The 26,281-nt window shown below is 60.2% G+C and overlaps 2 protein-coding genes across 12 annotated transcripts in view; one reads left to right on the forward strand and one right to left on the reverse strand.

Annotated features, from left to right (window-relative positions):
- TMEM63A (transmembrane protein 63A) overlaps positions 1 to 7,053 on the forward strand; it is a 32,095-nt gene extending 25,042 nt beyond the window's left edge. For all 7 annotated transcript variants that reach the window (XM_053209734.1, XM_053209735.1, XM_053209736.1 and 4 more), the window contains 9 exons: positions 76 to 182; positions 275 to 361; positions 780 to 842; positions 2,493 to 2,655; positions 3,013 to 3,118; positions 4,471 to 4,638; positions 5,305 to 5,420; positions 5,655 to 5,717; positions 6,211 to 7,053. In XM_053209734.1, coding sequence (XP_053065709.1) covers positions 76 to 182; positions 275 to 361; positions 780 to 842; positions 2,493 to 2,655; positions 3,013 to 3,118; positions 4,471 to 4,638; positions 5,305 to 5,420; positions 5,655 to 5,717; positions 6,211 to 6,390 — 1,053 coding nt within the window. In that variant the 3' untranslated portion in view covers positions 6,391 to 7,053. The remainder of the gene's footprint in view (positions 1 to 75; positions 183 to 274; positions 362 to 779; positions 843 to 2,492; positions 2,656 to 3,012; positions 3,119 to 4,470; positions 4,639 to 5,304; positions 5,421 to 5,654; positions 5,718 to 6,210) is intronic.
- Positions 1 to 26,281, reverse strand: part of EPHX1 (epoxide hydrolase 1) — a 68,803-nt gene that overhangs the window by 33,814 nt on the left and 8,708 nt on the right. For 4 of the 5 annotated variants that reach the window (XM_053209745.1, XM_027046353.2, XM_027046354.2 and 1 more), the window contains exons 2-9: positions 22,438 to 22,625; positions 20,236 to 20,416; positions 14,260 to 14,487; positions 13,659 to 13,788; positions 13,037 to 13,242; positions 11,690 to 11,798; positions 8,555 to 8,671; positions 7,817 to 8,110 (exon numbers count right to left, since the gene is read on the reverse strand). In XM_053209745.1, coding sequence (XP_053065720.1) covers positions 7,909 to 8,110; positions 8,555 to 8,671; positions 11,690 to 11,798; positions 13,037 to 13,242; positions 13,659 to 13,788; positions 14,260 to 14,487; positions 20,236 to 20,416; positions 22,438 to 22,620 — 1,356 coding nt within the window. In that variant the 5' untranslated portion in view covers positions 22,621 to 22,625 and the 3' untranslated portion in view covers positions 7,817 to 7,908. Of the gene's footprint in view, positions 1 to 7,816; positions 8,111 to 8,554; positions 8,672 to 11,689; positions 11,799 to 13,036; positions 13,243 to 13,658; positions 13,789 to 14,259; positions 14,488 to 20,235; positions 20,417 to 22,437; positions 22,626 to 26,281 lie in introns of those variants that run through there. The other variant, XM_053209743.1, reaches the window with a different exon arrangement.

Below are 26,281 nucleotides of genomic sequence, written 5' to 3' on the forward strand. Positions count from 1 at the left end.
ACAGCAGGTCGTGGCCTCCAAGCCCCCATGGCCACAGCCCCTCCACCTGTGTCTTCTGTGGGCCGTGTTTTGCAGGACCCGGTCATCAGTCAGTTTTTCCCGACCCTCCTCCTGTGGTCCTTCTCGGCCCTGCTCCCCACCATCGTCTACTACTCCACGCTGCTGGAGTCTCACTGGACCAAGTGAGTGAGGACGCTTGCCCGACGGCGTCCGTGGGCGCCCAGCGGGGGTCTTGGGGGGGCACCGGGCAGGGCTCACCTCTGACTTCCTGCAGGTCAGGAGAAAATGAGATCATGATGTCCAAGGTCTATATATTCTTGATCTTCATGGTGTTGATCCTGCCGTCCCTCGGCCTCACCAGGTACGCGTCGTCACCTCCTGCCCTGAGTTCACAGTCAGGGTCTGGACGGCTCCGTCCCCAAGTGGTTTTAGAGGATGCAGATCCCTGACGACACTTAAGCTGGTCCCTCCCACTTGGGGTGCCGTTGGGCGGCAGGCTCACGGATTGTTCTGGAGATCCAATCTCTCTTCTTTAAAAAGAAGCTTGAAGACAACATTTCCGCCCAGGGGGAGGGTCGAGTCACGGCTGTGTTGATTTTAAGGGAGGGGGCCGCCGTTGGAGCAGCCCCTCATTGGCTGCTCTGGAGTGGGGGGCACCTTAAGACGACAGATGGGGTCCTGATGTCCCGCCTGCTGGTGAGAGCAGGGAAGAATGAAAACGGGTTGCGATCACCTGGAGGGCTGGACATAAATTCTTACGGGATTCATTTTTCTTCTAGTCTGGATTTTTTCTTCCGGTGGCTCTTTGACAAAACTTCCTCCGAAGCCTCTATCAGGTTGGAGTAAGTATGGGCCACGTTGCGTTTTGGAGCCGCGGTCCCGGGGAGAGGTCCCCCGGGGGCTCGGCCGTGGCTGCGCTGGGGCTGGGGGCGCGGCGGCCTGTGCCCGGCACAGACGTCTCCTCCTGAGGCCATCGGGGCCGGGGAAGCCCCGGGCGCCTGGCAGGGCTGAGGCCGCCCTGTGGGAGCTGACCCGCTTTGTGCCATGTGTGCAGAAGTGTGGTTAATCTTTTAGGCTGAAACTCAATCAGGGGCAGTCTTGTTCATTCTTGGAAACTCACTTACTTACTGACAACGGAGCCGCTTGGGGAGAGGGAACCCGTGGGTCCCAGTGGTGCCGGGGAGGCGGGGGTGGGGACGGCCGCGCAGCTGTGTGGTTGGGCCTGGGCCCTGTTTACCCCGGAGAACAGAATTAAACCTGTCTCTGGGATGTGTCCCCCTGAGAGGGCGTTGCGGGCTAAATGCTTTATTCTTTTTCTCGTTGAACCTTTACGACAAGCTGTGGGGGTAGGTGCCATTGTTTCTCCATTTTATGGATGGGGAGACTGAGGCTCAGAGATGTGGGAATAGCTTGCCCTGGGCTACCCAGCCCGTTAACTTGGCCTGAGCCCCGACTGCCCTACCCTTTGGGCCCTAATACCGGCCCCCAGCCTTGGCATTGACTCGTCCAACCCAGGGTTGGTAGGAAGGTTGGCCGAGTTTCCTGGGAAGATTAGGCCGAATTATTCCACGTGGGTTCTTGCTGGTCAGGCTGAGGGCTCGGGGGCTGGCGGCCACAGGCGGGCACCCACACACCCGGCCAGCTCCCGTCTGGGTGGACCGTGGCTTCCGGATGGCCAGATCCGGCACTCAGGGCTCGGCCCTCACTTTCATGAACCGTCAGCCACGTCTGACACATCGTCACGCCTTCGTCCGCGAAGGCTCCAGGATGGCCCTGTCCCGGTTCTCTCCCCCTCGCGGGTTCTCCTGCATCTCCCCGACGCCAGTGGCCCTGCTCTCAGTGACCTCAGCTGGACCCCAGCCTTCGTGCCCCCGTGCCCCCGAGTTGGAGCCTGCAGGCCCCGTGCACCCGCGGCCCCGCGCCCAGGGCTGCCCACGAGTGTCTGGCTGCTCCAGCCGAGGGGCCCTGGGGCCCTCCGTGCCCTCCCCCGCTGCACCTGGTCCACCAGCCTCTCCGGTCGCCCCGCCTCACCGATGCCAGCGGCCACTCCTGTGCAGCCCCAGCCCTCCCTGCACGCGTGCCCTGCCTCTCCCTGGCCCGCGGCCCCCCTGCCCTGTCGGTGCGCGCGAGAGCCACTCTCTGCCCGGTTCCTGGACTCTTGTCCCTGCCCTCCTGCTCCATGAGCACGGGTCTCACCTCCTTAGGCCTCTCTGGCGGCCCGTGTAACAGGGGGAACGTCGTCCCTCCTCTGCTCCGGTTCCTCCGAGCACACGTCACATCTGGCACGCTGTGTGTCCCCTTCGCTGGGATGCAGGCTCCCACAGAGCAGGGCAGCGGCGGGGGTAGGGCAGAGGCAGGGGCAGGGCCCCCCTTCCATCTCTGAGCCCGGAACACGGAGCGAGCGTCTGCACCAAATGCAGGGGCTCCGCTCCCGCCCCGCCAAGCTCCCCTCCCGGGGCGGGAAAGAGGCTCACAGCCCGGCCGCCCCCCAGGTGCGTCTTCCTGCCCGACCAGGGCGCCTTCTTTGTGAACTACGTCATCGCCTCGGCCTTCATTGGCAACGGCATGGAGCTGCTGCGGCTGCCGGGCCTGGTCCTCTACACCTGCCGCATGGTCGTGGCCAAGACGGCCGCCGACCGCAGGAACATCAAGCAGGTACACCCTGCCCCCCTCCACGGGGCCGGTGATCACCCAGGAGGCGCGTCCTGGCGGGGGGGAACGCACTCTGCACCTGTCCTCTGCGTAGACGCGGGACTCTCGGGCCTGCTGCGTAGACCCGATTGGAGCAAGGGAAACACTGAGAGAACGAGACTCCTTTACCCCCGGCGGCCTGGGTGTGAGGCGAGCAGGGCCGGAGAGGTCCGTGCAGACGGCACCCGGGGCGGGCCGGAGAGGTCCATGGGGCAGGGGGCAGCCATGAGCCTCCCATCTCCAAAGTCCTCCCCTTAAGGCCCCTGTGGCGTGGGCGGGTGGCGTCTGGAGCAAACCCTGCGCTCTGCCCTCTCGGCACAGAACCAGGCCTTCCAGTACGAGTTCGGAGCCATGTACGCGTGGATGCTGTGCGTCTTCACCGTCATCATGGCCTACAGCATCACTTGCCCCATCATCGCGCCGTTCGGTGAGTGTGGCCCCCGGGGGCGGTGGCTGACCCCTCGGGGCACCCTAGGGGTGCCCCCCGCACACTGAGGACTTCTGCAGCGCCCGGGAGCCACAGGGACATCCCTGGTCCTGCTGGCCATCCCTGGTGGCGCCCTGATCCCAGGGTCCGGGAGCTACTGCCTGGCTCGCGGGTGACTGCGCCGCGGGGCAGACACGCTCTGAATGTGTGTGCTCCGCGGGTTGTCACTTGTACCGCTTGACGCATCTCGTTTGTGGCCCCTTTCACACTCAGCGTGACACGAGTGAGGAGTAGACCCAGGATCTGAGCTGAGGACTGTTTGACTTTAAAGACCGAGGTCTTGCAGCTAAAATAAACGTGAGGAACTGCAGACGGGTGGAAGATTCTAGAAGGAAGTAGAACACCCAGCACACTGTTGGCACTGCAGCTGAGGTTTAGGGGCGGGAGGAGGTTTTAGTTTTCCGTTTACTCTTGAACTATTTAAAAAATCAACAGGTTTACTTTTTTTTTTTTTTTTAGTGTCTGTTTTTTAGAGAGACAGAGTGCAGGTGGGGCCGGGGGGGAGAGAGAGGGAGACACAGAATCTGAAGCAGCTCCAGGTTCTGAGCTGTCAGCACAGAGCCTGACGCGGGTCTCGAACTCACGAACCGTGAGATCATGACGTGAGCTGAAATCGGACGCTCAACCGACTGAACCCCCAGGTGCCCCAAAAGTATTACTCTTTGAAAACAAAACAGGGACACCCGGCTGGCTCTGTTGGTGGAATGTGTGACTCTTGGATCTCAGGTTGTGAGTTCAAGCCCTGCGTTGGGTATAAAGATTACTTAACAATAAAACCTTTAAAAAAAATAAAAAACAAAACAAATTTTTAAAGATCCTGACATAACAGAAGCACATCCACCTTGTGTGCCGCCCCTGGGGCAGGACCCTCCGGCATCTGCTGACTGAGGAGTGCGGAGGGTCAGCTGGAGCCGGGAAGGGAGGGAGAGAGGGAGCCTGGCGGGACGGTGGGGGGCTCGCGGGGGAGGGCCCGGGCAGAGGTCGGGCCAGGCATCCGGTACAAAGTAACTTCTTTCTGCCAAATGATCCTAGAATTTCTGTTTTCCCTAGGGCCAGAATGACAGCTGCCTTTTACTCCTTGGGGTCAGGGAGAAGCTGGGAGAGGGCGGGGGAGAGAGCGAGCGAGCGAGCGCGAGAGCACGCCCGAGCTGCCGGGATCTGCTTTGAGCCCCACTTTGCCTTCGTGTAGTCAGATGGCGGACCAGCCCGGCCCCGTGGACAGATCGATGCCCCGGGAGGGAGGGGGCACGGGGGCCCCGCCAGGCTTGCTGCTCACGGCCCCGTGTCCGCAGGCCTCACCTACATCCTGCTCAAGCACCTGGTGGACCGTCACAACCTGTACTTTGCCTACCTCCCGGCCAAGCTGGAGAAAAGGATCCACTTAGCGGCCGTCAACCAGGCCTTGGCCGCCCCCATCTTGTGCCTCTTCTGGCTCTATTTCTTCTCCTTTCTGCGCCTGGGTGAGGGGCCCTCTGATCAGGGCGGGGTGGGGGCGGGTGGTGGCCCTCGGCCTTCTCTTTCCGCATCCACGCCAGCCCAACAGCATCCAACCCGGTGTCCTGCCGGAACGCGGTACCCGGGCTGAGGGCTGGCTGGGGACGGTGCCGACGCCCGGGTTCCTGAGCTGGCCTGAGCCCGGGGAACCCTGGAGGAGGCCGCGTCGCTCGAGAAGCCTTAGAAGGCAGTCCCTCTGGGAGCTCCGCAGGGGCTGAACCAGAGGGGACGGGCAAGTGGGCCCAGATTGCTCTTTGGGGGGTGGGTGTGGAGGAGGGAAAATGGACACTCTTCGGGAAAAGAAAAAGGCAGACAGGATGTGACCTAGCCCCGGCCAGTTGGGGGAGCCTCCGTCCCGCCTGGCCCAGGACGCTGGAGCCTGGAGGGGGCTGACCGTTGGCACAGGCCATTGACTCGGTGTCCCAGTTCCTGCAATCCAACCGGGGGCGATGCCAGCGGGTCCCTCTGTCTGTCCCAGCTATGAAGACACCACCCCAGCTGCTGGAGGGCGGGGGGCAGGGGGGGAGGCTCTTTTCTTTCCCTTCTGCCCGAGGGAGAGGTCACGCACGGCTCCTGCCCCAGACGTGGCCCCTCTCCCCCCCCCACCGAGGCTGGCGTCCCTGTGCCCCCAGGTCTGAAGGCCCCCCTCACCCTGTTCACCTTCCTGGCCGTCCTGCTCACCATCCTGGTCTGCCTGGCCTACACCTGCTTCGGATGCTTCAAGCACCTCAGCCCTCTGAACTACAGGGTAAGGGGCACCTTGTCCCAGTGCGTGCTTCTCCGTGGGGCAGGCCTGGGGCTGGGGTGCGCCCTGCGCTCCCCGCCCCTGCCCTGCCCTGCGCCGCCTGCCCCGGCCCCTGCTGCCGGGAGCCTGGTACCAGCTGGTGCTCTTATCCCGAGCGGTGCCGGTCTGTGTGCTGGGAGGGTGATCGTCCGGGAAGGGCCTTTGGTCTCTCATCGCGAGTTTCTGCTGTGTCTGCAGACGGAAGAATCGGCCAGCGACAAAGGGAGCGAGGCCGAGGCCCACAGGCCACCGCCGTTCACGGTGAGTGTCCCCGGGCGACGTGCCGAGCATCTCCTGTCCAGACAGAAGGGCCCTGACCGCGTGGCAGCCACGTTCCTACGTTGAGGTCACGGGAGAGGGCATCCCGGTCCCACGGGCTGAATGTTTCACTGGGTGCCCTCCTCCCTTCCCGGCGTGGCTAATGCCCGCTGCGGCCTGCTGCGTGAAGCCCCCGGGGTCCTGCTCCGGGTCCCTGACAAGAGCCAGGGCTGGGACAGAGACCCTGTCAGCAGCGGCCTTCTCTCCAGCCGCTTCAGGCACTCTGATGGGTGTCAGTCCTTGGACCAGCCCCAGGGAGACGGTTCTCAGATTCACTACCCAGGGGTGCACCTGCCTCCGTGGACGAGGAGACGGGAGGCGGGTGGCGGAAATGCCTTTCTCAGCCAGGCTCTCGGGGAGGGGCCGGCGGGGGGAGTGGGGAGGACTCTCGTGCCCAGCCCCCACTCCAGGTGCTCATGCCCCCGTATGTCGGCAGCCCTACGTGCCCCGGATTCTGAGCGGCTTGTCCTCGGAGAGAACGGCCCTGTCCCCACAGCATCAGCAGACTTATGGCGCCGTCTGTGACATCAGTGGAACCGTCCTGGGGCAGTGTCCCGCCCAGGGCCCTGCAGACAGCGACAGTGACAGCAGGCCGGCTGCCTACCAGGAGGCCTGAGGGCGGCCGGGCCAGGCTCCGAGGACGTAGAGGAGGAGACCCAGGTGGAAAAGCGGCTTGACTCGGGCCCCAACCAGGCCCAGGACTACTTTGACCTGTGTGAAGCACACCTGCTCTGGGAAGACGGACCCAGAGAGGTTCCCCGGGCCCTTGGCCGAGGAAGACAGGGTGGGGCCGCCACGCAGGGAACGGCGGCCTTTCTGGTCACAGCAGCGGGGAGGGGGGCCGGTGCGTGCGGGGGACTCTGTGCGTCTCCGGGTCCCCCTTCTGCATAAATGTCCCGGCTCTGTAGCTGGGACACATCCCTGGTGACTCCGCAGGACCACATGTGGGAACGGTGCCCCAGCAGCCCCTGCAGCTGTCCCAGGTACCCGGGAGGACACAGCGAAGGACTGCTCCTCTGTGAGGACGGACTGCCCACCACTTCTGGGCACACACCCAGCTGATAACCAAAGAGCCTGCGCGCAGCTCCGGGCGGGTTCCTTCCGGACCCCCCCATCACCGCATCCAGCCGTCTCCCACCCATCGGGGCTGCACCGCGGGAGCAGGAAGGGACCAGGCTCCATGTTTCTGTATCACACTGCCAGTGACAGTGGCTGGGTCAGGTCACCCTGCAGCAGGCAAGGGCAGGAGGACCACGAATAAAGCGCTCATTCGGCCAGACTGGTGAGGTCAGGGCCCCATCTACCTGCTCCCTCGCAGGCTGGGGCTAGTGCTCCCAGTGCCCTGGAGCCAGGGGGAAACCTGAGCAGGGCAGGGGGGAGGAGGAGAGGGTGTCTGCCCCTAGCTGGGCCAGGCACCACCCTTAAGCTGTGAGGACAGGTGGCCCCTTGCCTTTTTTCTCCCCGTGGGACAGGGACTCCGCTCTGGGCACCTGCCAGAGAAGCAGCCTCTGACTGCTATCAGGGGGCGCCAGAGGCCCAGGGGGCCCTTGTGCACAGGGTGGGTGGGTGGGGGCGGGGGGTGGCTCCATCCTGCAGGGGCGAGGCTGGGGCTCCATCCGGCAGGGGTGGGGTGGGGCTGGGGGGGGGTGGGCTCCATCCTTCAGGGAAGGGGGGAGGGGTGGGGCTCCATCCTGCAGGGGCAGGGCGTGGCCCAGGCCTCCTGAGACCCCACCCCTGCACCGCCCAGCCTCAGGCCCTGCTGGGTGTTCTAGGTGCCCAGGACACCCGGTGGGGGGGTCGAGTGGGGGCTCCTTCCCCAGCCCAGACCGTACGCCTGCCAGCTCTCCTGGGAGGGGACCCCATGTGGGGCCGGGACAAGCAGAGGTCACCTGGTTCCAGCCGCTCTGAGGACTAAAATCATTTATCGGCATCCACCTGCATGTGGGAGGGTGCGTGCAGCGCGCGCGGGGCTCAGGACGGGCAGGGGAGGGGGCGGGGGGGGATACACCTTCGCCAAGAGAAGACGGGGGAGGGGGGAGGGAGGGGGGGGAGGGAGGGGGCGGGGGGGGGGGCTGCACTGGGAGGCGGCGGCTGACGGGAGGGAGACTCAGCCCCGGGGGCCACCCCCGCGGCATCAGGGCAGCTCGAGCAGCCCCACGAACTTGCGGATGTCCCGGGCCAGCAGCTCTGGCTCCTCGAGGGCAGCAAAGTGGCCCCCGCGGGGCATGTAGGAGTAGGACACGAGCCTCGGGTACTTGCCCTTCACCCACCTCTCCGGTACGTGCATCAGCTCACACGGGAAGGCGGCCAGGCCGGTGGGCACCGACACCTTGACCCTGGAAGGGACAGAGATCCTCTGAGAGGTGACGTCGCATCCTGGTCCCCTTCTGTCCCCACAGCGGGGGCTCAGGGACGGGGCGGAGGGGACAGGAGGTCAGAGCCAGGGTTGTGACCGCGCCCTCAACTCCAACCCACCCAGGGCCTTTCTGGAAGGGCTGGCCAGGCTGGGGAACAGGGCCAGGTGGGACAGGTGTCCCCTGTCCCTCCGCTGCCACCTGAGGGTCTCCGTGTGAGGTTCCAAGGGGCCCCAGAAGCAGGGGTGGCACAGTGGGCTGGCCCCGCGTTCCCTTCCTGAGCTAACTCTAGACGCGCGAGATTTCTCCCAGCACCTCCAGCCTGCCCACAAATTCGTTCTCATGCTGGGCGTCTGCCCTTGGGTTCAAGGCCGGCTTGTCTTGCGGCTCCCTGCCCTGGAGGCCTCTGGGCTGGGCCAGGCTTACCGATCCTGCTTGAAGAGCTGCCCCCTGTTCTCCTTGTAGAAGCGCTGGGAGGAGGTGATGGCACCAGTTGTCCAGTAGAGCATGACGTTGGTCAGCAGGTCGTCCAGGGAGAACTTTCTGCAGAAGCAGAACCAGACGGCCGCTGAGCCCCGGGTGCACCAGAGGGCAGCCTCCGGGCCCGCCTGGTTTCTCCCCTCAGACCTCACTGCGACCGGGGCACAGACAGGCTCCGCCCAGGGTCACCAGCCACCGTGACCGCAGGTGACGTGGCATGCAGACCGTGCATGAGGCAGGTTCTGCTGGCCCTCACGGCCACCCGCACCCCCGACCACCCCCAGAGTGGTCCCACCTGGGCAGGAAACAGCAGGTGAGGACAACCGAACCCAGGAGCTTTGGGCTGGTCACCACCGGGTGCCCGGAGGTGGGTGCCCACCTCTGGCCCTCGTGGACCATCCCCAGGTGGGCTCGCCCTGCCGGGGCCTGGGCAGGACGGGGTTTCCAGGCAGCGTTTGGAGCCCCTGGACGCGCCTGGCATTACCCACAAGCTTCCCACCAAGTGAGTCACCCTAGGAGTTGTGGGGCCCTGTGCAGACCCCCCCCCCAACACACACTCAGGCTGGGACTGCTGAGCAGGGGGACCCCACACAGGCTGCAGGGCTCCACCCTTGGGGAGGAAAGAGCCATTTGGTCCTCTTGACCCTAGAAACCCCACATCCACTGCGCACAGACCCGCCAGCTTCCCACCCTGTCCCCTCTCATTCCCACAACGCCCTGCCAGTGCCCTCGGCCACCCAGACCCACCTGCTGGTCTGCAGACCCCAGGGGACTCCAGCTCTGGGGACGGGTCCCAACCCTCGGTGCGTCCCGATGGCCACGTGCCACCCACAGCCCCCACCCCGCCAGCCTCCCTGAGGGAACCCAAGTCCGCACAGAGCTCCCCTCGGGCCTTCCCTGCTCCATTCCAGTCCTGGGGGCTTAGGAGATCTAAGCCTCCTTGTCGGGGGGCCCGATCCCTCCATCCGCCTCCAAGTCTCCCTCCCCTGCCCACGGTCTGCCATCCGATGCCACCCGGGCCTGCCTTCTGCCTCCCCTCCCCTCCCCGCCCCCGCCCTCCCCCATGCCTCGGCACCCCCCCCCCCCCCACGCTGCAACTCTTCATCCACACTCGCCCTTCTCACTACGTTCTGTCTTCCCAGACCTCCCTCCGTCCCCCTCCCGCAGCCAGTAAGCCAGGGGTCCCCGCAGCACCCCCCGATGCTGTCCCACTTGCACTGATGCCAACCGCTAATCTCCCCAAGCACAGAGAGGGTCATTTCCTCCCATTGGACCCCTCCCCAGGCTCAGATGTCAGTCCCGTTCCCCAGTGGGCACCCGGCACCCAGCACGTCCGGGACAGAAGTGTGCTCTGTGCCCAGCCCCTCTCGGACACACGCGCACGTGCACACTTTGAGGCACCCCTCCTCTGCCTCCCCTGCCACCTCCCTCACACCGACCCCATGACGCCCTGGCTGTCCCCCTCTGGGGGGGAGGCCCCGCAGTGTCACTGCGCCTGCCCAGCTCTCCGCCTCCAGGGAAGTGACTTCAGTTGAACCGAAGCCGATCTGCCGAATTTACTTGTTTGTGTCGGCTCTTTGGAGGCGGTCGGCCAAGTATGTTTTTATCCTCGGCACCACGTTTTAAGGAATGTTCGATTCACCCCCTGCCCTGCTCCCCACCGGTGCAGCTTGAGACAGTGACGGGGGAAGGGAGAGCATTAACGTTAATATGAAAATACGAAGGATTTGGGAGAAAAGAGGCTTCTCCGGAATGATGAACACGTTCATCAGGCACCTTCGTTTCCACATTCTTAGTCTCCAGCAACAGCGGCCCAGAGCGGGAACAGAGATGAGGGAACCTCCAAATGGAGAGCGGTCGATGGGAACAGAATGGTTAGAATCAACTCTCAAACCCTGTGAACTGGGCTTTTAGCGAGGTGGCTAAGGGCTCCCGTACTCCCTCGGCTCCGGTCCCGGCTTGGAAACTACCACCACACCCGTCTCTGGCCTACCGCAGTCAGTGATCTTTCTAGAACACAGAGCTGATGGCACCTGCCCCCTGCTCCAGGCTCTGGTGCCCCCGGGGGCCAGGCGGCAGCTACAGTGGGTGGTCAGCCTGGGGCGGGGGGCGGTCTGGTGGGGCCCCTCACCTGGCTGCAGGTACTGTTGGGCAAGGAACAGGGCCAGCCCTGCCTAAGAGCTCCTGGTGGAGGCCCATCCCCCTGGGGTCCTCTCCAATGTGGGGTAGGGAACAGACCCCAGGGTGAGGGCTGTGCATGGGTTCATGGCCCGGCCCCTGCATCCTTGCCCGAGGCCTCCGCCGAGCCAGCCTTTCCAGGAGCACCTGGTGTTTCCTCTTCGCCTAAATTCCCTTCTTCCACCCTGTCTGCCGGCAAACTCCTACTCGTCCCTCAAAGCCTAAATCCAGTAGATTCTCCCAGTCATTTCCGCCCCGCCCCTCAGATAAGGCAAAGCCTCCTTTCTCTGGACCGTCTCTCAGAGCTCATCCGTCCACTACAGATTTGTCGATTGCGTGCCCGGCATGGCCTAGACACGGTCCCCGCGCCCGAGGAGGGAGCCAGCCCCCTCTCCCTCTGCTCCCACACCGGCACAGAGTCTGGCGCTCTGTGTGCCCCCGAAGTAACGAAGATAGGGACGGATGCTGCAGAAGCCGGGTCAGGGCTGGCCGGGTAGCAGAGGCTGCAGCCTCTGAAGCTTCCCCAGTCTTTCTGAGGCAGCGTCCAGGGTTGCCTTCCCCGGGGCACACGGTCAGGTGGCCATGATGCCAGGCTCTCCTGGGTTCAGAGCAGGGGGACCCTGGGTGATCGCTGCCCTCTGGACCCCCTGATCCTGGGGGACGGGGGTGCTATTTAGCAAATGGAGCATAGACATTCTCAAGGGCTCGACCCTGGTCTTGACCCCTCCGCGGCGAGGCCCGGAGCCAGTCGCCAGACCTCTGTCCGCTTCCCCATCCGGAGGACCTGAGGTGAGGGTCTGAGGAGCATCTGGCAGTGAGTGGAAGGTGCTGGCCGTCGGCCGGAGGGACGCTGGCTGCCGGGACGCGGGCCCATGGCTGGCGGGGCGGGGGTGGGGGGCTCACCTCTCCAGGCCCCCGTCCTCCAGCTCTTGGAACTCAGAATCGGTCCAGGTCGAAAACTTCTCCAGGATGTAGGCAGCCAGGCCCGCGGGAGAGTCGTTCAGAGCGCAGCCTGGCAAGGGGAGAGGCGGGGAGTGACACAGGCCTGGGACCCGCGAGCTGGCCGTCAGGACACGGGGTGCTGCGGGCCCCACAGGGCAGCGCCCAGGTCGGAGCACGGCTCTGCCCTAACTCTTGGGGTGCTCTGCACCCCGTCTACTTAACCCTCGGCCTTGGAATCCTGATCTGAGTAAAAGGGGGACACCCTCACGGCTTCCTGGGAGCCCACCCACTACGCGGGCAGCGTCCTGTGTTTGGGGAGGTCCACAAGCGAGATCTGTATGAATGCTGTTTTTTAAAAGGTGGGGTCTCGGGGGCACCCGGTCGGCTCATTTGGTGGAGCGTGCGACTCCGGATTTCAGGGTCACGAGCTGGAGCCCCTTTTGGGTGTAGAGATTACTTGCATACATAAATAGACCCGGGGCGCCTGGGTGACTCAGCTGGTCAAGCGTCAGACTCTTGATCTTAGCCCGGGTCATGATCTCAGGGTTTGTGGTTTGAGCTCCGCCTCAGGCTCTGTGCGAACACCGTGGAGCCGGCTTGGAATTCGCTCTCTCTCCCTCTTTCGCTCTCTGCCCCTCCCCTCTCAAAAATAAACATTAAAATAAATGAATAAACTAACTAAAAAAAAAAAAAAAAAAAGGTGGGGTTGGGGCTCCTGGGTGGCTCAGTCGGTTAAGCGTCCGACTTGACTTCTCAGGTCCTGATCTTGTGGTTTGCGAGTTTGAGCCCCACATCAGGCTGTGTGCTGATGGTGCAGAGCCTGCTTAGGAATCTGTCTCCCCCTCTCTCTGCCCTTCCCCTGCTCACTCTCTCTCACGATAAATAAACATTTAAAAAGAAAAGGTGGGGCTTTTGGTTTCTACACTCTGATCAGTGAAAAGTAAGAAGCAGCCTAAATGTCCAAAACAGGGGATCCGTTACAAATGGACACGACCCCCTCCACCCCCCATGGTCCTGGGGCTGCCGGGCCCCCAGGCTTCCTGCTCCATTCAGGCTCATAGAGTCTGGGGGTCAGGGGTCAAAGCCAGTGCACACGGCATCAGCTCAAGCTGTCATCTGGGACAACTGACCTCAAATGACCTCAGTGGAGACACGCAGCCTAAGAAAGAGCTCAGGTCCCTCCCAGGAGGTGTGCGTCCCTGGAGTGCGGCTTCTGGGGCGGGTGAGCCCCTCCCCCCCCACAGCGCCCGGCTGGATAGAAGGGGCGTGACCCCCGCCCTGGCCGCCGTGTCCCGAGCGCGGGCTCACCCACGGTGTCGGGCTTGGTGCTCTGGATGTGCATGTAGCCGCTCTCCCGCAGCGGTCTGTAGAAAATCTTCTCCTCGAAGGGCAACATCAGCTCCATATCCCTCTGGGTGAAACCGAAGAGCCTCGGGCAATGCCGAACCAGGAAGAGGGTCAGGACGCGGCCATTTAAAATGAAAGCCATGTTCAAGTGCAGGCCTTTCACGTGGCTGTGAGGGCAGAGAGCGGGCCCCGGTGAGGCTGGTGTCAGGGCCAGGGCCAGGGCAAGGGTGGGGGGAGGCCGGCAGGAGGAGGGAGGCGTTGGGGCGGGGGGGGGGGAATACAGAGTTTCCAGAAAGTTCTGGCTTCTTCCAGGGCTCAGGCCACCAGAAGGGTCCACTCTGACGTTCCCCTCCTCTATCTGTCCCTCTCTGCCTGGGCACCTGGCCCAGCGTCACCAACCCCGTGTGATACCGAACGGAGAGGATCCACACCAAAGAGCTCCGGGCGCGGCTGGGTGACAGGGGACCCTCCGTGCTGTCCGCCTGGGCCCACAGACACCCCGCCCGGTGGCCCCCCCGCAGGCAGATCCCGCCGCGCCCGCGCACACGGCAACCTCACGGGGGCTGTGCACATGCACACTCACCTGGGCACCATCTGGGCCATGTGGGTGCAGATCAGGGCCCCCCAGTCCCCGCCCTGAATGTAGAACTCCCGGAAGCCCAGCCGCAGCATCAGTTTGTAAAAGATCCTGGCGGTGGCCACTGAATTCAAGCCTGGTTGGGAGGGAAGGAGAACAGAGTCACAGGAAGTCACTCGTGGGGTCCTCTTGGGCTCCTGTGAAATTCCTCACACCCCTCTCGCCCCCTGCTGGGGTGACAGCAGCTCACAGGAGGGGAGGAGGCGTCCCGGGCCCCAACGGTGGTGGCGAGGCCGCGGCCAGTGCCCCGCAGGGAGCGAGCCTGGCGTCCGCGTGGCAGGGAGGGACAGCGAGGGGACAGCCAAGCAGCGAGGGCGCGATGGGCTCAGGCCAGCCACCAGTGTGCTCCTGTGGGGCTTGGTCAGCCTCGCTGGCCCGGGACAGCCCGGGGCCCAGATGCGGGGAGCTCCCGAGGGCACGGGAGTCGGGGCCCCGGGGCCAGCGTCGGTCACCACCGCCCGTCGCCCACCTCAGAGCCCGAGAGGGTGTGCTGGCTCCCCGCCTGGCGGGCAGGCCTGGTCCACGCCACCCCCCGCAGCCCCCGTACCCTTTTTGGAGGCTGCCTCCGAGAAGGCGTAGCCAGGAATGGAAGGGCAGATGACTTCGAACACGTGCTCCTCGCTCAGGCCGTGGTTCGCAGGGTCAGTCAGGAGGGGGATGATCTTATAAAACTCGTAGAAGGAGCCGGGCCAGCCGTGTACCATGAGCAGGGGCTTGGGGGTGCGGCCGGGCGGCAGGTGGGGCGGCTTCACATGGACGAAGTGGATGTCCAGCCCTGGGGAGACGAGCACAGTCAGGCCGGCGGGCATCAGAGATATTGTCTGTCTTTATTTTTTAAAGTTTATTTATTTTCGAGAGGCAGAGACAGCGTGCGAGCCTGGGAGGGGCAGGGAGGGAGGGAGACACAGAATCCGAACCCGGTTCCAGGCTCCTAGCTGTCAGCACAGAGCCTGACGCGGGGCTTGAACTCACGGACTGCGAGGTCATGACTTGAGCTGAAGTCGGATGCTTAACCGACTGAGCCACCCAGACGCCCCAAGATTTTATTTTTGTAAGTCATCTCTATGTGTCTCCCTCTCTCTGCCTCTCTCCTGCTCACACTCTTTCTCAAAATGAATAAATGAACTTAAAAAAAAGGTGAAGGGGTGCCTGGATGTTCAAAAACCCAGAGGCGAGAGCTATTAAAGGGCTGTTCCCTTCCCGGAAACCGCCTGACCCCGGGACCACCTCGGGGTTCCCCAGGACGTCACAGCACAGAAACACCGTAAGCGCCACAAGGTGGGGTGACTCCCGGCACTGAGTCGTCCGGACAGCGGCCTGCGGTGGCTGCACCCAGGTGCCGTCAGCCTCGTCCCCACGCTGGTGGCCTGGCCCGGGCCCAGAGAGCCTTCGAGAGTCTTCCCCTGGCTCCCCGGCCCGGGTGGTCTCAGAGGGCCTCCCTCCTCTCCATTGCCTGCCGTCCTCAACCCTCACGCCCCGAACTTTCCGGGGTCCTCTCTGCCCCTACCCCTGGGCTCCAGCCTCTGTGGTGGCTTCCCTGTTCGGCAAGGAGGCCTGGGCCTCCCTCGGGGGGTGAGGCAGGGCCTCCAGAGACAACAGCATTGCTGATCACAGGGAGGCTGAGGTTCAGGGCCCTTGTCCCTTCACTTCCAGCCTCTGTCCCGGCGGCCGCTGGACCAGGACACCCCCCTCCAGGCCCCTCGCCACCCGCCAGGCCCGGGCCCAGCTCTGCTCCCGGGTTCTGAGCCCGCAGCCTGGGTCTGGGGTGCCTGGGGCTCCACAGACCTGCCGGGAAACAAGGAGGGCTTCCTCTTTGATTTTTTTTTTTTTAATTTTTTTTTTTCAACGTTTATTTATTTTTGGGACAGAGAGAGACAGAGCATGAACAGGGGAGGGGCAGAGAGAGAGGGAGACACAGAATCGGAAACAGGCTCCAGGCTCTGAGCCGTCAGCCCAGAGCCCGACGCGGGGCTCGAACTCCCGGACCGCGAGATCGTGACCTGGCTGAAGTCGGACGCTTAACCGACTGCGCCACCCAGGCGCCCCTCCTCTTTGATTTTTAACGTCTGTCTTCATTTTTTTTTTTTAAAGTTCATTTATTTATTTTTGAGAGATAGCACGTGTGAGCAGGGGAGAGACAGGGAGAGGGAGAGAGAGAATCCCAAGCAGGCTCTGCGTCGTCAGCACAGAGCCCGACTCGGGGCTCAAACCCACAAACCGTGAGATCGTGACCTAGAGTTGAACACTCAACCCACTGAGCCGCCCAGGCACCCCTTCGCTTTTAAAATTCAAACATTTAGGGGCGCTGGGGCGGCTCATTCAGTTAAGCGTCCAACTTCGGCTCAGGTCATGATCTTGCGGTCTGTGGGCTCGAGCCCCACGTCCGGCTCTGTGCTGACAGCTCGGAGCCTGGAGCCTGCTTCGGATTCTGGGTCTCCCTCTCTCTTTGTCCCTCCCCTGCTCGTGCTCTGTCTCTCTCAAAACTAAAATAAACATAAAAAGCAATACAATAAAACTCAAATATTTAAAATTCAAAAAGGATACGAGGGAACAGTGAACAGTCAGCCTTGGCCTCGGCCCTTCCCCCAGCCACCAGTCCCCTCCCGGAGGACAGCTTCCAAGGACCGCCGTGCGCACGCCAGCACGGGCGCGAATGAGTGGGTGTTCCCTAACTTTACACTCAGATGAAAAGGTGACAATCTGAATTCGAAATAACTGCACGCCGTGCAGTGTGTTCCAAAGGAGGTAAGGTCTCCTATGAATAGGAGTGCATTCATTTTTTTTTCTTTAAAAAAAAAAAATTTTTTTTTTTAACGTTTATTTATTTTTGAGACAGAGAGAGACAGAGCATGAACGGGGGAGGGTCAGAGAGAGAGGGAGACACAGAATCTGAAACAGGCTCCAGGCTCTGAGCTGTCAGCACAGAGCCCGACGCGACGCGGGGCTTGAACTCACGGGCCGTGAGATCATGACCTGAGCCGAAGTCGGCCGCTTAACCGACTGAGCCACCCAGGCGCCCCCGAATAGGAGTGCATTCAGCAACGCGGAAGGACCCCGGGATATGTTGTCAAGTGGAAAACCACGTTCCAAAATAGAATGTACGTAGGGTTCTATTTTTGCTCAAGGCAAGTTAGGATCTGTGAGCCTTTTGTAAAAAGTCTGCACTGTCACAGCCCAGAGGTGCCTAGGAAGACATGGAAACAAAGCGTAATGGGGTGTCTGGGACGGGGTCCCGGGACAGAAATACAACATTAGGTGAAGACTGAGGAAATCTGAGCCATATCCCATTGTCTGTGGGCACTGTATTGTTCAGTCTTTATTTTATTATTATTATTTTTTAATGTTTATTTATTTTTGAGAGACAGAGGGACAGAGCATGAGCAGGGAGGGGCAGAGAGACAGGGAGACACAGAATCCCAAGCGGGCTCCAGGCTCCGAGCTGTCAGCACAGAGCCCGGCGCGGGGCTCGAACCCACAGACCGTGAGATCATGACCTGAACCAAAGCTGGACGCCCAACCGACTGAGCCACCCAGGTGCCCACAACCATAGAATTTAAAAAATAAAGATGTTTTTGAGGCACCTGGGTGGCTCAGTCGGTTGAGCATCCGACTTCGGCTCAGGTTATGATCTCGCGGTCCGTGAGTTCGAGCCCTGTGCCGGGCTCTGTGCTGACAGCCCGGAGCCTGGAGCCTGCTTCGGATTCTGTGTCTCCCTCTCTCTCTGCACCCCCCCCCCCCAAATAAATTAACATAAAATTTTTTTTAAAAAGTAAAGATGTTTTTAACACTAAGGGAATCTGAATAAAGTATGGACTTTAGTGGAGGTATTAACATATCAGTACTGGTTCATTCCTTGTAACAAATGTACCAGACTAAGGTTAACGGTAAGGGGAAACTGGGAGTGGGTACAGGGGAACTTCCCGTACTGTCCTCACGATTTTTCTGTAAATTTGAAATTGTTCCAAGGAGCGCCTGGGGGGCTCAGTTAGCTGAGTGTCTGACTCTTGATTTTGGCTCAGGTCGTGATCTCACGGTTCATGGGTTAGAGCTCCATGTCAGGCTCCCCACTGAGTGTGGAGCCTGCTTGGGATTCTCTCTCTTCCTCTCTCTCTGCCCCTCCCCTGCTTGCTCTCTTCTTCTCTCAACGTAAGTAGATAAGCATTCTAAATCAATCAATCAATTAATCAATCAATCGTTCTGGGGTTAAAATAAGTGTTTCCAACAGATGAACGGAACAGAATCCCAATAAACCTGGGCATATGCAGTCAACTAAGCTTTGACAAGGGAGCCAAGAACACTCGATGGAGAGGAGATGGTCTCTTCAGTAAATGGCGCTGAGATAACTGGATGGTCACATGGAAAATAATGAGACTGGACCCCTACCTCACACCACTCACAAAGATGAAATTGAAAATGGATCAAAGACTTAAATGTAAGGCCTGAAACCATGAAACTTCCAGAAGGAAACAGACACAGAGCTCTCTGACGTGGGTCTTGATGACAGTTTCTTGGAGGCTACATCCAATTAAAAGTCTTCTGCACAGCAAAGAAAACCATCAACAAAGCGAAAAGACCATCTGGGGAACGGGAGAAACTAATTGCAGACCATACATTTGATAAGGGATTAGTATCTAATATACATAAAGAACTCCTAATGACTCAATAGTAGAAAAACAAATAACTCAATTAAAACAATGGGCAAAGGACCTGAATAGACATTTCTCCAAAGAAGACAGACAACAACTAACAGACACATGAAAAGATGCTCACCATCACTCATCATCAGGGAAATGCAAATTAAAACCACAATGAGATACCACTTCACACCTGTCTAACGGCCATGATCAAAAAAGGGGCACCCCTGCTCTCTCTCAAAATAAATAAATAAGCTTTTTTTTTAAAGTGCCCCTCTCCCTCACTCACAGGTTCCCTCTCTCTCTAAAAATAATGATGATGATGATGATAATGCACCCCCGTTCACTGTAGCGTTATTTACAGTAGTCGAGACAAGGAAGCCACCTAAGTATCCATCAGTAGATGAACAGATAACGAAGATGTGGTCTTTCTCTATAAATATAAATGGAATACTATTCAGCCTTTAAAAACGAAGAAGCCTTGGGGGCGCCTGGGTGGCTCAGCGAGTTAGTGTCTGACTCTTGATTTCAGGTTCAGGTCCTGACCTTGAGTTTCATGAGTTCGAGCCCTGAGTCAGGCTCTGTGCTGACAGCATGGAGCCTGCTTGGGATTTTCTCTCTCCCTCTCAAGCAAATAAAATAAATAAAGTTAAAAAAAAAAATGAGGAAGCCTTACCATTTATTTATTTTTATTTATTTTTAATTTTTTTTTAACATTTATTTATTTTTGAGACAGAGACAGAGCATGAACAGGGGAGGGTCAGAGAAAGAGGGAGACACAGAATCCGAAACAGGCTCCAGGCTCCAAGCTGTTGGCACAGAGCCCGACGCGGGGCTCAAACCCATGGACTGTGAGATCGTCACCTGAGCCGAAGTCGGACGCCCAACCGACTGAGCCACCCAGGCGCCCCAAGGAGGCCTTACCATTTATGACAACATGAGTGGACCTTGAAGGCACTGAGTTAAGTGAAATACGCCAGAGACAGAAAAAAGACAAATACCGCGTGATCTCATTTATATGTGGGATCTAAAACGAAACGAAAGCCGAAATCGTAGAAAAAAGAGACCAGAGGAGGGGTGGGGGCGGGGGAGCCGGAGGGAGGGGTCAGAAGGTGCACACCCCAGGTCGAGGTGAGCCCTGGGGGGGCGTCCGTCCAGCCTGGTGACAGGAGCTGGCGCTGCTGTGGGTACGTAGGGAGGTTCAGAGTAAGTCCTGAGAGCTCAGCACAGGGAGAGGAGTTTGTTCTCTCCTTGTATCGTCTCTACAGGAGAAGCTGGATGTGAGCTGAACCCCCCCCACACCTCCTCTCCCCCCACCCAGGCGATCACTTCACAGCAGATGTCAATCAAGCCATCACGCCCCACACCTCACGCTTACCCGCTGACGGGCGTCAGTTACTTCTCAGCACAGCAGAACTGGGGGAAAATGCTTTTCCACCCAGGAAACTATTCCCTCACCCCAAATGATCTTGAGGTCACCTTGCCAAGACAGTTTTGGGCGGGAAGGGACCTCCCAGGTGATGCCGAGGGACAGGGGCGTCCCACAGCGGCAGGACGCCAGGTCTCGAGCCGCAGACAGGGAGGGCAATCGTTCTCAGGACCTTGACCGCCGGGCTGTCACGGCGTCACGGACTCCAAACCCTCACGGAGCGGCGGACCAGATTCTGCATATCTCTGGCTTTCAAATTACTGACGTGTCTTCCTGTCTCGCTCTAAAGCCCGCTGGATTTGTGGGGACTCTGCATTCTTTTTGCCCCAGTGAGGTCAGCCTGTAAATACACCCCAAGGACCAGTAACTGGATCCTAAGTTGGGTCCGGGTCCCCTCCGGCAGCTACAAGGCCGCTGCTGAGACACACACCCCTCTCCCGCTGGCGTCTGGGGAACGTACCTTCGATCCTGGTCTTGAAGTGAGGGTACCTGTTGAGCATCTCCACCTGCTTCCTCCAGTCAAATTCATTCCGCCAGTAGGAGAGGATCTTCTTCAGGTAGTTGGAGTTGAAGCCATAATGGAAGCGGCTGTCCTCCAAAGGTGGGGTTAAACGGGTCCCGTCGATCCTGCGGTGTAAGTCCTGGAGCGAAATGCAGGACCCCAGGGAGAGAGGGGTGGGTGGGGCAGAGCACAGAAGGTTTGTTTCCAGAAGGCGAGCACACCCGCAGCGGCCAGATACTGTGACAGGGGAGGCGAAGCCAAGTCCCTCGGGGAGGGTGAGGTCCCCCGGGTCCGCACAGGTGCCCTCGGGGTCGTCCGCTTTCCCCAGAAGGCACCTCGTTTCCCATGACCGCAGCTGTTCCCAAAGCTGTGTCCTTCACCGTCGACGTCACCCGTATATCTCCTCTTTTATTTTATTTTATTTTTTTATAAAATGTTTTAACATCTATTCATTTTTGAGACAGAGAGAGAGAGAGAGCATGAACGGGGGAGGGTCAGAGAGAGGGAGACACAGAATCTGAAACAGGTTCCAGGCTCTGAGCTGTCAGCGCAGAGCCCGACGCGGGGCTCGAACTCACGGACCGCGAGCTCATGACCTGAGCTGAAGTCGGCCGCTCAACCGATTGAGCCACCCAGGTGCCCCAATCTCCTCTTTGTTTTTAAATGCATCACCGCTACATGCATCTTTAATGGACCTAGGCTGACCTCTGGCGGGGACCGGCACACTTTTTTGTGAGACCAGGCACTATGAACGTTCTAGGCCCTTTCCAGCTGCAGCTGGCCCACTCTGTCCTCGCGGTGCGTACGCAGCCACAGACACAGCGCGGACCAATGCACACGGCTGTGTTCCCGTAAAACTTTATTCGCAGACACTGACGTCTGAAGGCCAGGTGATTCTTACGGGTCACAAGACATTATTCTTGTCATGTCCTCAGCCATTTTAAAGATGTAAAGGCTATTCTTAACACGGGGGCTGTATAACCCGGGGGGCAGACAGATCTGTCCCAGGGCTGTGGTTTGCGGACGCGGGTACACAGCACTGAACGATACGCCGTAACTCGGCTGGGATAAAATGACAGACCGGGAGAGAAGGAAGGTGTGAGCCTAGCAGGCGAGGCCAGGGGACCAGCCCGGGCCCCCTCGGTGTCCTCCATAGCGCCCCGGGCTCCCAGATGCCGGACATTTTAGACTCCAAGTCTCGGAACCCACGAAAGGCCTTATCCTCAGCCTGGTTTCTCTTGGGCGCAGCCCAGTTTCTGCTCTGTACTCTTTTCCTCCTCGGAAATCTCACGACTTGGGCACTTGTGAAAGCACGTACCCCCTGTTCATCTCTCAGCTACCTTTTCTCTGTGCACCTTCCTTTCTCAGCCACGGGACTAGGAGCTATTGGAGGGAGGGCCCCTCTCTTCTCCGAGCACCCAGCCCGCGCCTGCACGCACACGTGCTCCGACGAGCTCAGAACGGGAGGGGACGTCCGGGTCACCCTCCTGGCCCAGCTCCCACGGCAGCACACCCCCCTGGTCACGTCCCAGCTGCCTCCAGCGTGCGGGGTGGGGGCTGGGCTCTGGAGCTGACGGACCTGGGTTCAAATCCTGCTCATCCCTCGGTCACCTCGGGTAAAAAGCTTCAATTCCTGCACCTGCAGAGGGAATGACAGTCCTGCCTCCTACGGGGACTGAATGGGGCCTCGAACAGCTGTCACAGAGCAGGCGCGTCACCAATGCCGGCCCTGCGGCGGCCTCTCTGGACCCCAGCACCTGACGTCACCACGGCCCTGCGTCTCACTCAGGACCCCCGCCTAGGCCCTGATGACAACCTGCTCGCTTTCTCTGGCTAAACTCACCCCCAAGGTGGCAGGAAGGTGCGGAGGAGGGGAGAGCAGCTGCTGTCTGTGACCCGCGATGCCCGCGCCCAGGGCCAGCTGGCACCCCCTGCCCATCACCTGGTGCTGCTGGGCTCTGGGCAGGGGAGGGAGGAACAGAGGGGCGGGTGGGCAGAGGGGGACAGGGTGGGCACGGGGCGGGCTGGGCACGTCTGTAGGATCTGCCCCTGGCCGGTGTGAGGACAGCAGAGGGCACCCCACTCCCAGCCTCCCAGGGAACACAGCCGGGCGTCCCCGCCCTCCCCTCGGCTCAGCCCCGCCTGGGGAAGGGGCCTCACCTTGATCTCCTCGTCTGCCGTCTCTACCTTGAAAGGGCGGATGCTCTCGTCCTCTGGGGCCGTGGGCCTCGCCCCGGGGCCCCACCACCCATCTTCAAGTGGCAGCGTTTCCTCCTTGTCCCGGGAAACAAACCAGTAGACGACAAAGGCCAGCACTGAGGCGAGGAGAATTTCCAGCCACATGATTCCTGCAGGAGCGAGGAGGGCCCGTCAGTGCAGAGACCCCCCCCCCCCCACCCCCGGCCGAGACCCCGACCCCCACCCTCCCTCCCACCCAGCCCCCGACTGCGGGAACTTGTGAAAGAAGAGTCTGAGCACGTGGAAAAAACAGAAATCAGCAGGAAAAAGACAAGAGCTGTGAAATTCATCCACCGAATTGGGAAAACACCAACACAGGATGGCCTCTCGCGGCCCTGGATGCGGGGGCTGCACTTCTGAGGCCTCTTGTTTTTCTAAGGGGCCTTCTGCTCCATGCTTCTGGAAGCTTCTCTCCACCCTCGTGTGTGTGTGTGTGTGTGTGTGTGTGTGTGTGTGTGTGTGTGCCCCCACCCCCAGGAATGCTGGGCTCCCGAGGCCCCGCCCCTGGCTGTCTCTGGGAGGGGCCTGTCCCCAGGGTGCCCATCAGGGGCCGGGCACACCCGGTTTGGGCCCGGCGAGTGTTGGGGGCCCGAACATGGCCACGCGGTTCAGCTGTATTTTTTTAAAGCAGGCTCCACGCCCCTGAGATCATGCCCTGAGCGGACCCTTAACCCACTGAGCCCCCCAGGAGCCCTCAGCTTTTTTTTTAAAACAGCTCTATCGAGGCATAATTCGCGGGCCATATAATTCGCCCACTTAGAGTGTTCGATCTGGTGATTTTTTGTGTATGACAGACAGTGCGGCCATCACCCCAGCTTGACGCGGGGAGGCGGGGAGGCTGGGGAGGCCTCAGCCCTGCCACCAGGGGACTCAAGTGAGACCTTTCCCTTTAAGGAGGCGAGGGCACGTGGAGGGCACCGTCGGAACCATAGTGGCGGTCACTCCTAGAAAGAAGCTAGGAGAAGTCAACATCTAGCAGCAGACTTTCCCACCACCTCTCCGGAGCACTGGCGGAATCTACTAGAACTGGACGTTCACAAACGCGAGGACTCCGCGATTCGCCCCGAGGCGCAGACCCAGCCCGAAGGTGCCCGTGGGTGCGCCACACCGAGCAGCTGTAGGTGGGGAGCCCCACACCTAGAAACGTCCCCGACGCCATCCGTCCACGCAGGGGGGGTCCCCAACGGTCCGCACCGAACGGGCCAGACACAAAACTGCATGTCCCGCAGACCGTTCCTAAAGGAAGACCACTGTCAGGGCCACGGGACGGCGGTGTGGAGTTTCCTCTGGTGGTGGGGCCCGGGCCCGGCACTCACCGCGATGACAGTGTGCAGGGGGCACAGGCCCGTGTGTCGCCTGGGCCAGAGACACCCGAGGAGCCAGGCTCGGGCAGGTGCGGGACACAACTCAGGGGTGCACGGGGTCACCGCCGCGGGGACACCCCGTGGGGAGCCTGGGGTGGCCATGGTCACGGGCCTCCCGAGCCTGCACGCCGGCCCTCGACTGCGGCCCCCCGCCCGGGTTCTGACTCTTTACTCGGCGAGATCTGAGGATTCGGAGCCTGACTCCTGCAAGGTTAACGGCTCTAAACGCAGGAGGTCAAGCCAGGCAGGTGCTTCCCGTAGCCGGTAAACGGAACGTCGGCCTCGGAGTTTCACCGAAGGCGGTGTTTCTGTTAGGCTCGGGGCAAAAATACAAGCTTCAAAACCGTACATACAACTCATCTGAGGCTTGGTCCTAAAAGCCGAAGTCAACTCTTGTAAGTTGAATGCGGTCTGGAAGGCACCAGAAGTCACTCGTTCTTTTCAGGTAAGAGATTCGGATCGGGGCCCCGGGAGGGGAAACGCAAGCTGGCTCGTGGGACCACAGGCGGGTTCGGCGGTCACCGCGTGGCTGTGACCGTGAGCCCGGCCCTTTGCAGGCACAGGAGGTGGGTCACAGCCCTGTGCCGCCGGAGCTCATGCTCTGGTAGGACAGGCAGACAGATGAACAAGTGATGACAGCCGTCTACACAGATGAGGAGAAGCATGCAAACGCAGCAGTGGTTAAGTCGGCCACAAAGGCTGCACGGACGAGGGGGGAGCGGAGCAGAGGTTTGAAGGATAAACAGGAATTTACGAGGCCGAGAGACAGTGCGCCGTGTAAGCAAGGAGCCTCTAGGATCTACATCCGGGTTCGGCGCAGGTGTGGACACTTGGGACCTCCGGGGCGCACTCTTTCCATTTCTACCTGCACCGGCCGAGACGGGTCTCTACCTCGCCTCCTGTGTACGCGGTTCATTTTCCATGATGAAGCCCGGAGTTTTAACGCAGAAATCGGGTTTGCCATTCGGATGGCCCTCCTGTAAATTACAAGCCAAGACTCCGGAGCGAGGCAAGGACGGGCACTTGGGGAGGGGAGCACGGCATGGTTGTGTGAGAAAACGGGGGCCTGGGCAAGTTCCTCAAAACTCGGCACCCTAACCCCGGCCGCTCCGCAAACGCGCCCGCGGGTTGAGACACGGGGTGGCTGAGCCTGGCGGCTAAATTCGCCCCTTCCTTCCTCGCGATGGAATCGAATTGAGGGAATCGTTGTTGTTGGCAAAGCCCAGCTAAACTGCATTTCCTGGTGCTCCCTGCAGCTTAGCAGCGAGCTGAGGATTTAAAGGAGCGATTAGGTGCTGACAAAGAGCTGTAGGTGCATTTGGGGCGGAGCCCCCCCTCCTCCCCGCTTGTGGCCCAGACAGTACCTCCGTGTGAATTAGGAAAAGACCCCATTCTTCAAAACGCTGCCAGAAAATTAACCTAATCTGCTGCTTTTGTCATAGGACGCCTCATTGCCATCTGCCAGAAAGCACTTGTACGTAAGATCTACATACATCTAGAGGATGACGTGCGTGGCACCCTCTAAGATTGTGCAGTGCACAACGTGCACAACGGTGCATGAGTCCTGCCCGTGTGTGGAAGACTGCAAAGAGCCTGGACTCGGCTGGGAAGCACGCACCTTTTGCCCTTCCCCCTTCACGCTTCCTGGGGCATAGATGTGATGCCTGGACTCTGGTAGCCATTTTGGGCCATGAGGTTTTGAGGAAAGAGGTCAGCACCAGGACAATGACAGAAAATGGGTTCCTGCTAACCGCGGGACTACTTACTCCTAAACTTCCTCTGTGTGACAGGGAAACACATTTCTACATTGTTTAAGCCACTGCTGCTTTGAGTTTTCTATTATATAAACCTTAACATCATCCTCACTAACTGAAAAAAGTCAGGGGGGGAATAATATATCCAGTTCCCCGTGGACAAACTCTCAACAACAAATGCTCAGCCTTCAAAGTTGTCCTTTCGGTTCTTACAGATTTTATTTTTAAGTAACCAACGTGGGGCTCGACCTCACAACCCTGGGATCCAGAGTTGCACGCTCCACCCACTGAGCCCCCCAGGCGCCCCTCAGGCTGCTTCTGGGGGCAGGGAGGGGGGCCTCTCTCTGCGGAACATTGACCTCTGTTTACATACAATGTGGCCTCCCTGTTCTCTCGGTAGAAGGGTAAGACTGGCCGCCACCCGAGGGTCCACCAGTTGGGGATGAAATGCGAAATGCACTGTGACTGAGTCACAGAACGAATCTGTGCCCCTTCGGCAGAGTGATTATTTTATGGTTTTTTTTTTTTTAATTTTATTTTTTAAAGGGGAAAGACCAGAAGGGTGACGGCCTTCCTGCGGCCCCACCTCCACAGTGCGTCAGACGCCCTCTCCACACAAGACCAATTGAGCAGCTGTGGCTGGGATCC

Source organism: Acinonyx jubatus, chromosome E4, assembly GCF_027475565.1.
Source record: "Acinonyx jubatus isolate Ajub_Pintada_27869175 chromosome E4, VMU_Ajub_asm_v1.0, whole genome shotgun sequence".
NCBI classification, from domain to species: Eukaryota; Metazoa; Chordata; class Mammalia; order Carnivora; family Felidae; genus Acinonyx; species Acinonyx jubatus.